This window comes from Thamnophis elegans, chromosome Z (assembly GCF_009769535.1).
Source record: "Thamnophis elegans isolate rThaEle1 chromosome Z, rThaEle1.pri, whole genome shotgun sequence".
Taxonomy (NCBI): Eukaryota; Metazoa; Chordata; class Lepidosauria; order Squamata; family Colubridae; genus Thamnophis; species Thamnophis elegans.
Window position 1 is genome coordinate 140671829 of NC_045558.1, and position 11510 is coordinate 140683338.

Sequence of the window (11510 nt, forward strand, 5' to 3'; positions counted from 1 at the left end):
CTGAAAGCCCTATCATTTGTAGAGCCAAGCGGCGACAGGGAGCCGCAGCAGAGAGATAAAAGAGCCACATGCAGCTCTGGAGCCGCAGCAGAGAGATGAAAGAGCCACATGCAGCTCCGGAGCCGCAGGTTGCTGAACTCATGGTTTAGTGAAAAGCGGAGGAACAGGAAGCAAATCCAAGTGTCCGTTCTGGTGTGTTTGTGAGTGTGGGTGCCCGCATGGCTGTGTACCTTTGGGTTTCAACCTTCATCTTCTACTTTTCCGATCACACTTAAGGTTTCAACACGTCTTTTCTTCTTCCCTGGAGAGAGAGCTTTCCCTACAGAAAGTGTATCCAGCCAGTTTCGCAGCAATCTTGAATGGGGCTGGGGAATTCGTCTTCTTCGGCTACGCAAGGAGGAGGCCTCAGAGAGTAGTTACGTCCCTGGTTGTTGTCCCAGAATTCCTTCCCCCCCACCAGGTAGCAGAGGGCAAACTCGAGGACCACCCCTGCGGAGAGCGGGACTGGCAGAGGCAGCCGGAAGGCAAAGCGGTCAGCGTGGTCTCGGTCCCGCCCTGCAGGGGCGGCGTAAGAGGCACGCGCTTCGTGCTCAGTAGCCCAAAAGTCCCAGGTGTATCGCACGGAGACCCTTTTCTCATAGGCCAGGTTGATCACGCGGATGGTGCCAGAAACGCAGGATCCCTCAGCCCGGACCCCCTCCAGCAGCACGCACTGGGCCAGAAGACGGGGCAGGAAATCGGACATGCTCAGAGGATCTGGGAACATTGGCTCCAGCAGCCGAGTCTGCAGGTTCAAAGATTCCTGAGGAAGTAAACGACGGGAGAGCAAGGATTAATCATCATCTTTTAATAATCCTGTAATACCTTGTGGGGTGGAGTTTGAGCAACTGAATGAAGCTAGTAGAGTGTTTGAATGGCCAGATGCCCTTCTTGTTGCTAATGCGGAGTTTTGTTCAGCAGATATATTCTCAGTGTGCCCAGAGAGAGAAATATCTGCCTCTACCTAGGATTGAACTCACAACCTCCTGATTTTGAGGCGAGAGCTCCACCTCTAGGCCACCGCACCACTCCGCAAGGATTAATAGACAGAGAAATGGTAGCTTTGTTGCACTATTAGAGGGTGTGCCGTGAAAGGCAAAAAAAATTCAAAATGGCAGCCATAAGCATGCAATCACAGCCCTGCCCTAAGGATTACAACAGTGGCTCCACACATGTCGCTTTTGGAAATTGAGGGGAGCCAAATGTCAACTCATAAAGTTGCCATGGTGAGGAAAAGGGGGGGGGACACATACCACACACATAGTACCCTCGACTAGAGTCGGATCTCAGATTACTACAGCAGGTTTGGGAGGGGTGCACCTCATTGGAGAATGTGATTTATGACACAGACTGAGGGGATGGAAGAAGCAGGGGTAATGTTCAGCTATAATTCAAATGAGGCTTAGATCTGACTGCAATAGGCTATTGCCAAAATGGTGCTCCTAATAAATGACTGGTTTTCTTTTGAAACTTGGCTCGAGACTCATGAATCAATTAGGGCATCTTTCGGAAACCCGACACTGAGCTAATCGGGGCATATTCTGGGGACTGATGGATAAATTTGTAATTGCTCATTTGTGAGTCAGGGATCCAGTTTAGGACTGTGGTTGCCGAAGTGCATAATAACATTTTTGGAGACCAAGTTAGGGGTTATTGGGTCAAACAGCTTAAGACCCACTGGATTCAAGGGAAGTTGGGTTGATGGGAAGGAAAACAATACAGAAAGATAAGGAGAATACGGAGGACCGGAGCAGGAGTGGGTTCCTGCCGGCATTACTACCAGTTCGGTGCCCGGAAATTTTGGTGCGCACACCAGAAGTGCGCATTTGCACTTAAAAAGGTCTGTGCATGTGCATAACATTTAAAAAAGGGGGGGTACATTTTTTTCAATGAAAATAAAGATAGATAGATAGATGGATGGATGGATAGAAAGATAGATATAGATAGAAAGATATTAGATAGATCAGTGTTTTTCAACCACTGTGCCGCGGCACACTAGTGTGCCGTGACATAGTGTAAGGTGTGCCGTGGGAAAAACACTTTATATATAGTCAATATAGGCACAGAGTTAAATTTTTTTAACATTTTCTAATGGTGGTGTGCCTCGTGATTTTTTTCATGAAAAAAGTGTGCCTTTGCACAAAAAAGGTTGAAAAACACTGAGATAGATAGATACTACTGTAGATAGGTAGGTAGGTAGGTAGGTAGGTAGGTAGATGATAACGTAGATAGGTAGATAGGTAGGTAGGTAAGTAGGTAGGTAGATGATAACATAGATAGATAGATGATAGATAGATAGATAGATAGATAGATAGATAGATAGATAGATAGATAGATGATACCATAGATAGATAGATAGAGAGAGAGATAGATAGATAGATAGATAATAGATGATACGATAGATAGATAGATAGCTAGCTAGATAGATAGATAGATAGATAGATAGATAGATAGATGATACCGTAGATAGATAGATAGATGATAGATAGATAGATAGATAGATAGATAGATAGATAGATAGATGATACCGTAGATAGATAGATAGAGAGAGAGAGAGAGAGAGAGAGAGAGATTAGATAAAGATAGATAGATAAATAGATAGATAGATAATAGATGATACCGTAGATAGATAGATAGATAGATAGATAGATAGATAGATAGATAATAGATGATACGATAGATAGATAGATGATACCGTAGATAGATAGATAGATAGATAGATAGATAGATAGATAGAGATAGATAGATTAGATAAAGATAGATAGATAAATAGATAGATAGATAGATAATAGATGATACCGTAGATAGATAGATAGATAGATAGATAGATAGATAGATAGATAATAGATGATATGATAGATAGATAGATAGATAGATAGATGATACCGTAGATAGATAGATAGAGAGAGAGAGATAGATAGATAGATAGATAGATTAGATAAAGATAGATAGATAAATAGATAGATAGATAGATAATAGATGATACCGTAGATAGATAGATAGATAGATAGATAATAGATGATATGATAGATAGATAGATAGATAGATAGATAGATAGATAGATAGATGATACCATAGATAGAGAGATAGATAGATAGATAGATAGATAGATAGATTAGATAAAGATAGATAGATAAATAGATATAGAAATATATTAGATAGATAGATAGATAGATAGATAGATAGATAGATAGATAGATAGAAGACGATAGAAGATAGAAGAAGAAGAGGAAGAAGAAGAAAGAGAGAGAGAGAGAGATTCCGCAGATGCATTATTCATCCATTTCTTGGCGGAGGGGGACTTGCAAGTTATGAGTTAAATTGCCTAATATATTATTTTCTCTCGAAAATAACTGCCCATCATTTTATAAATACGCTTTGATACTGGGACATGGCCTTCAAGACACTTAAAATAAGATGTACATGTTCCTGGGTACAAGTCAGCATGGAGGAGCATATCCCATTTCCCGAATTTTTCTTCAAAGATGAATTTCGGAGGCCTTTTCTGTTTCCAGGCCAGGTTTTCGAGGCTGTCATGCACCGACGTTATTATTATTATTATTATTTTTAATTAGAAGTAATGCAAGCCGCCCTGCTCCTGACATTGCCGTAAACATTGTCTGGGTTGCGCATTATTCAGCAGGTTTAAATTTGCTAGCCGTGGGGCTGTGACTTTGTTGTTTTCTCTCTTTCGGCCTCGAGCCTTTCGGCATGGCCACCTGTACGAGGTTTTGCAAAATAGGGGAACGAGAGAAGCTATACAGGAAACGGCCGCCGTCTCACGGAATGGCTAGATTTTTTTTGGCAGCCCATCTGCTTATCAACATTAACGAACGATGCCACGAGCACCAGGAAACTTCATCTGTAAGATTTTACACGGGGGGGTCGTGTCTGGAAAACACGTGGCCGAAAGGATGTGCGAACGGGGGGTCTCGTCGGGGTGGTCAAAGCTGCCTGCTTTTTATGCGCAATGAACATTCAAATGAAATATTTTCCGCAGAGCTTTAACCTGTAGCTCCCCTCTTGGCTTTTTTTTTTCTTTTTGATCTATGGACGCCCCTCTAAAGATTAGTTTATATATAGATAGGAGCTGACAGGTTTTGCTGACTAGTTCCCTTTTTTAAACCCTTGTTCTCCAATGATGGCTAGAAGCTAACCAAAGAGAGAAGCAAGCTGGAATGAAGGAGAAATTTCGTAACAGTTAGGACAATTAACCAGTGGGACAACTTGCCACCAGAAGTTGTAAATGGTCCAGCGATGGAGGTTTTTAAGAAGAGACCGGACAGGCACTTGTCTGAAATGGTATAGATTCTCCTGCTTGAGCAGGGGGCTGGACTAGAAGACCTCCAAGGTCACATCCTATCCTATCCTATTCTCTATTCTCTATTTTATGGTATTCTATATTCTATTCTATTATTCTCTTCTCTTCCTGTTCTTATTCTATTCCATTCTATTCCGTTCCTATTCTATTCTATTCTCTATTTTATGGTATTCTATATTCTATTATTCTCTTCTCTTTTCTTCCTGTTCTTATTCTATTCCATTCTATTCCGTTCTGTTCCGTTCCCTATTCTGTTCTGTTCTGTTCTGTTCCATTCCCTTCCTGTTTCTATTCTATTCTATTCTATTCTATTCCTGTTCTTAATCTCTTCTCTTCCGTTCCTGTTTCTATTCTATTCTATTCTCTATTCTCTATTCTCTATTTTATGGTATTCTATATTCTATTCTATTATTCTCTTCTCTTTTCTTCCTGTTCTTATTCTATTCCATTCTATTCCGTTCTGTTCCATTCCCGATTCTATTCTATTCCATTCTATTCTGTTCTGTTCCGTTCCCTTCCTGTTTCTATTCTATTCTATTCTATTCCTTAATCTCTTCTCTTCTCTTCCGTTCCTGTTTCTATTCTATTCTATTCTCTATTCTCTATTTTATGGTATTCTATATTCTATTCTATTATTCTCTTCTCTTTTCTTCCTGTTCTTATTCTATTCCATTCTATTCCGTTCTGTTCCGTTCCCGATTCTATTCTATTCCATTCTATTCTATTCTGTTCTGTTCCATTCCCTTCCTGTTTCTATTCTATTCTATTCCTGTTCTTAATCTCTTCTCTTCTCTTCCGTTCCTGTTTCTATTCTATTCTATTCTCTATTCTCTATTTTATGGTATTCTATATTCTATTCTATTATTCTCTTCTCTTTTCTTCCTGTTCTTATTCTATTCCATTCTATTCCGTTCTGTTCCGTTCCCGATTCTATTCTATTCCATTCTATTCTGTTCTGTTCCGTTCCCTTCCTGTTTCTATTCTATTCTATTCTATTCCTGTTCTTAATCTCTTCTCTTCCGTTCCTGTTTCTGTTCTGTTCTGTTCCTTTCTGTTCTATTCCGTTCCTGCTTCTATTCTATTCTATTCTATTCTATTCTATTCTATTCTATTCTATTCTATTCTATTCTATTCTATTCCTGTTCTTAATCTCTTCTCTTACATTCCTGTTTCTATTCTGTTCTGTTCTGTTCCTTTCTGTTCTATTCCGTTCCTACTTCTATTCTATTCTATTCTATTCTATTCCTGTTCTTAATCTCTTCTCTTCCGTTCCTGTTTCTATTCTGTTCTGTTCCTTTCTGTTCTATTCCGTTCCTGCTTCTATTCTATTCTATTCTATTCTATTCCTGTTCTTAATCTATTCTATTCTATTCTAAAAGGTATTTTGCTTAAAACTGGCTTACGACAACACCCCCGTGTGGCCACTGGAGGCAGCACTATTTCTCTTGTAAGGGAGACATTGCTGACCTTTCCGAGACCTGGTTAGAAATTGTCCCTGGTTTTCTTTAGTTTTTTTTCCTCAAGGAAATGAACACCCCGTTCTTCTCCTTTTCTGGCGGTAAAGAAAACTCTGAATTGATTGCATGGTTCTAACTTTTATGGAAGGCTCAGCAACCCATCCCGAGGTGCTTCTGGGCAGGACCGACCGACCGACCTCCCCCCCATGTTACCTTCACCGGCGGGCAGAACGGCAAACACGGCGTGAAGTGGCTGAGCGAGTCGCGCCTCAGCTGATTGTGGACCCTCTCTGGCACCTGCGGGAGGTCGTTGGGCCAGAACTGCCGCACGCTGATCAGCTCCAGGCCCAAGGAGTCGGCAAAGCGCACCCTCTTGCGAGTCCCGGGGCTACGGCTGCGTGACGCTCCTTGAATCCTCCCCTGAGCTGGGGCCGAGCGAGTCCGGCGCCTTCCCCTTCTTTTGGGTCCCCGGAAGAGATGGCGGCGTCTCTGGGTCCTGCCTCGCGGCCTGCCCTCGGACTCCGATTCGGAGCCTTCGGTTCCCGAATCTTCCGCGATGCTCGGACGGGCTGTGCGATAATAAGCCCTCTCGTACAAGCCGGCAATGTAGCTTAAGTTGCGGGGAATGTTGCTGGGGGTCAAAGGGGAAGGCGGAGCGCGGGCCATAGGAGCAAAGTTGCCGACCCCTCTTCCTTACGGCCCAGCTCACTTATTCCTGTCCAATCGATTATGATCTTTTAGTCGTGGCAGTGGCTCAGCGGCTAAGGTGCTGTCGATCCGGAAGCTCGGCAGTTCAAATCTCTAGCGCCGTTTAACGGAGTGAGCTCCCGTGACCTGTCCTAGCTTCTGCTAACCTAGCAGTTCGAAAGCACGTAAAAAAATGCAAGTAGGGAAAAAAAAAAGGAATCACCCTTGGTGGGAAGGTAACACCGTCTTGTGCACCTTCGGCTTTTAGTCATGCCGGCCACATAACCACGGAGATGACTTCGGACAGCGCTGGCTCTTCGGCTTTGAAACGGAGATGAGCACCGGCCCCTAGAGTCAGGAATGATTAGCGCATACGAGCAAGGGGAATCTTTGCCTTTACCTTTAGTTGTGGTTACCTTCAGGGATTACAGTCTTTGATCAACCCTTCCACGAGACTCGTCCTTGTTCTCATGGCCTATACCCTGTCCTATATCTCCTCAAGAGACTTGCCTCTTGATCATTCTCTTGCCCGTCTTCCAATCGTCGGAGTGCTGAGATCTCCTCATATCCTGCGACCTCCTCGTATCGCTAATTCGTAAGTCTTCTGGCTGCCGCACAGTCGTTTCTGCTTCTTCACAGAAATTTACGCGAGGCGGGCGGGGAGGCATAAACGCCCTGTTCTCTGCCGTCGGGGATCTCCGTTTCCCCCATCGAATCATCTGCTTGGTTCCTTTCTATGAGGTGAAAAGAAGAAGTGCTCGCCCAAGATTTATCACTTGTAACGTTAGGGCTGCTCCTTCGGTGAAAATGTCACATGTCTGCCTCATCTCTGCTTTTGGTCCTATTGCACCGTCTGTCTAAGCTCTCCTCTTTCTTGTTATCCACATCTCCTGAGCTTGCTGACATCTTAGGCAGATGCTGAGTGTCCAAACACTCATCTAAAGGCTATTGATCCAATAGAGGGAGGGATTTTTGCCTCTTGCCAAGGGCTCCATCGTTCCTTTCTGCCTTCTAGCTGTCACTCACTCCGTCCGACTGGCCTCTCTCTCTCTCGCTCTCTGGCTCCGTCCTTTTATACCTCCGCCAAAGCCTGCCTTATCTGTGTTTCCCTTGAGAGCTTGCAAGCTTATGAGCTTTTTGGGGGTCCAGTCCAGCCAAAGGTGATTCAAAATTACTTTTCCCTCCAATCTTGGACAGCAGGTCTTTCCAGTTTCCGACCGGATCGATGCTCGAGCGAGAAAAACCCAGAATTGCACCCAAAACGAGAGGTTCGGAAGAGCCAGAGGGAAAAAAAAATGTCTCTTATGACGAGACTCCCGAAGCTTTTCTATTGCTTCTGGAAAGAGAGAGGCCCAGGTGCCAGGGTACAAAATGTCTCATTAAAAAAAGAGATGCGTGCCCAGAAATGTTTTCCACGGAGATGAATAATTCAGAGGATCAAATGGAGTTAATGCACTGTCAGAGAGATCGAAAGGCAAAAAACGCACCCTCGCTGAGGAAGGGAGGAGACCGCGAATGGGGGGGGGGGTCATTGACAGGGATCGGTTTGGAAACAGGAGGTCAGAAATGGGATCCAGCCCTTAGGCCTCCCTGTTCGGACACAGAGAAACACTTTTCGGGCTCCCCAAGATATCTTATATAATCCTCGGATGTCAAGAAGATGTGTTGGTTTGGGTTGATGGAGATCCTTCACTGGGAAATTCTGTTTACATCTGAATCATCGAAGTTGATTCGTCCGGTTCATGAATAATGAAACTCCATCTTGGATCTGATGAAATTCCCTTGAGCTCTTTGTCAGGCAGCATAAAATGGGTTGAGCTATGCAATTAAAACAAATGAGGGGTGGAGGGTTTCTTTTCTCTTCTGATGCAAGTTGATCAACTGCCTCAAGTCCGACCCCGGTCAAACCAGGAGGAGAAACTTTAGGGCAACTTCAGAAAAGATACCTGAATCCAGCTATTTCTTTCGGTCTGTTGAATTCTGGAGAGATGGACAGAGTGCCTTGGCTGTTCTACAATCTATGGTGGTAGCAGCTTGAAGACGGATGGACTTCAACTCCCAGAATTCCCTTTAGTGGCTGATGAACCAGCTTTAAGATGGGTAGACTTCGACTCCCAGAATTCCCCATTGTGACTAAGGAACCAGTTTTAAGACGGGTGGACTTCAGCTCCCAGAATTCTCCACTGTGACTGAGGAACCAGTTTTAAGATGGGTGGACTTCAACTCCCAGAATTCCCCATTGTGACTAAGGAACCAGTTTTAAGACAGGTGGACTTCAACTCCCAGAATTCCCCATTGTGACTAAGGAACCAGTTTTAAGATGGGTGGACTTCAACTCCCAGAATTTCCCTTGGTAGCTGAGGAACCAGCTTTAAGATGGGTAGACTTCAACTCCCAGAATTCCCCACTGTGACTAAGGAACCAGTTTTAAGATGGGTGGACTTCAACTCCCAGAATTCCCCATGCTGGCTGAGGAGCCAGTTTTAAGACAGATGGACTTCAACTCCCAGAATCCTGGTTGAGGAACCAGTTTTAAAATGGGTGGACCAACTTCCAGAATTCCCCATGCTGGCTGAGGAACTAGCTTTAAGACGGGTGGACTTCAACTCCCAGAATTCCCCATGCTGGTTGGGGAACCAGCTTTAAGATGGGTGGACTTCAACTCCCAGAATTCCCCATGCTGGCTGAGGAACCAGCTTCATGACGAGTGGACTTCGACTCCCAGAATTCCCCATGCTGGCTGAGGAACCAGCTTCATGACGGGTGGACTTTGACTCCCATAATTCCCCATGCAGGCTGAGGAACCAGCTTTAAGATGGATGGACTTTGAACCAGTTTTAAGAAGGGTGGACTTCAACTCCCAGAATTACCCATTCTGGTTGAGGAACCAGCTTTAAGAAGGGCGGACTTCAACTCCCAGAATTACCCATCCTGGCTGAGGAACCAGTTTTAAGACGGGTGGACTTCAACTCCCAGAATTCCCCATGCTGGCTGAGGAACCAGCTTTAAGACGGGTGGACTTCAACTCCCAGAATTCCCCATGCTGGCTGAGGAACCAGCTTTAAGACGGGGGAACTTCAACTCCCAGAATTCCCCATGTTGGCTTAAGAACCAGCTTTAAGACTTCAACTCCCAGAATTCCCCATTGTGGCTGCTGTTAGAAGAAAAATCCAGTCCGGTCCCAAGTTGGGAGAAAGACGCTGGAAATAAAATGGAAGCTGGCTATAAGGAGAGAAGGTCTCTGTTCATTTGGATGCCAGAAACCTTAGTTGACAGTAGCATGTTTTTGGGGTGGCGGATCAAATGGGGTTGGGATAGGTGGGTTTTGATTCATTCTTTGGGCCTTTGTGATTGAGATGCCTGTCGCTGTGTAATAATGTGTCCTTTAATATTTTAATAGCTATTGCCAGATTCCTATAGGGGTGATGGCTGGCTCTTGCTGCAAAAGGGGAAATGCAAATCTGAGCTAATCTTGTCAGCTTCACCTTGCCTAATTGTGTTGCTTATCAGGAGTCTCTTTGCTTATGAATAGGTTGTTCCCAGTCTTTCTGAAGAGATACAAAATCTCCATTCCTAAAGACTAGTCTTTTCAATTCTCTGAATTCCCCGAGTAAATTCTGCACGTACACATGTTCCCAATCTTAAAAGATGCGACATTTGAACCCAAGGCCTCTTCAAGGTGGTCCTCGACTTACGACTACAAAGGAGCCCAAAATTTCCACTGCTAAGCGAGACCTTTGGTAAGGGAGCTTTGTCCCATTTTATGATCTTTCTTGCCAGAGTTGTTAAAGGGAATCACTGCAGGTATTAGGTTAGGAACGCCGTTGTTAAGTGAACCTGGCTTGCTTCCCCAGGGATTTTACTTGCCAGAAGGTCGCAAAGGGGGGAACCGCATGACCCAGGGATGTTGCAACCCGTTGTAAGTATGAACCAGTTGTCAGGCGTCTGAATTTTGATCACGTGACGTGTCCAAGGGCATGTCGCGATGGTTGTAAATGTGAAAAACGTCCATAAGTCATTTTTCCCCCAGGCCATAATAGCTTCAAATGGTCACGAATGAATGATTATAAATCAAGGACTATTTGCATAGAAATAGTAACCTAAGTTAATTTGCTTACATAAGGTTATTTAAACTGATGTGTTGGGAGGCGGAGAGAAGGTAGGAAGGAGAAGAAAGAGCTTAGAAGTAGGGGAGAAGTAAGGGAAGGAAGAAGGGGAAGGAGAGGAGGAAGGAAGGAAGTAGAGAAGGAAGGGAGGGAGAAAAGAAAAGGAAGAGGAAATAAGGTGAGACGTGGAGGAGAGGTAGGGGAAGAAGAAAGAGGTAAGGAGAGGTGGGTGGGAGGGAGAGAAAGAGAAGGAGAGGAGGGAGGAAGAGAGAAAAAGAGAAGGAGAGAGGGTAGGAAGGAGAAGACAGAGGGTAGGAGTAGGGGAGAAGTAAGGGAAGGAAGAAGGGGAAGGAGAGGAGGAAGGAAGGAAGTAGAGAAGGAAGGGAGGGAGAAAAGAAAAGAAAGAGAAAATAAGGTGGTGTCATAAGCAGGTGTGAAAGATGGTAAATAATACATTCCAAATTATACCTTATACCCTTTTAAATGGAATAATAATAATATAAGAATGGCAAAGAAAAAGAATAACTACGTGAATGTATACCTATAACTGCATGTAAGAGAATAGATGACAGTAAAAATATATTTTGTATTTTGTAAATCTTGCCTTTTTTTATAACCTTCAATTAGGGAAAAAAAAAAGAATCAGGTCACCCCCTGAAGAGGAAAATATGTAAACACAACAACGGAAAGAGGGGATGGAGGGAGGAGTAGAAGGAAAGATAGGAAGGAGAGGAGAAAGGAGAGGAAATGGAGAGAGGGAAAAGCAGAGGAAGAATTGGAGGGAATGCAAGAGTAGGAGAGAAGGGAGGAAAAGGAAGAAGAGGGGAAGAGCAGAGGAGAGGAAGGGGAAGGTGAGAAGGGAAAGGAGAGGAGGAAGGAAGGAAGGAGAGAAGAAAGGAG

General features: G+C 44.1%; 1 protein-coding gene across 1 annotated transcript; it reads right to left on the reverse strand.

The window, feature by feature from the left end:
• Window positions 1-319: 319 nt before the first annotated feature.
• On the reverse strand, window positions 320-6483 carry PPP1R3E (protein phosphatase 1 regulatory subunit 3E). Its single transcript, XM_032234975.1, has 2 exons — window positions 6031-6483; window positions 320-802 (listed from the first exon to the last, which is right to left on the reverse strand). The coding sequence occupies exons 1-2, from the start codon at window positions 6481-6483 to the stop codon at window positions 320-322; spliced, it is 936 nt and encodes a 311-aa protein (XP_032090866.1).
• Window positions 6484-11510: the final 5027 nt, after the last annotated feature.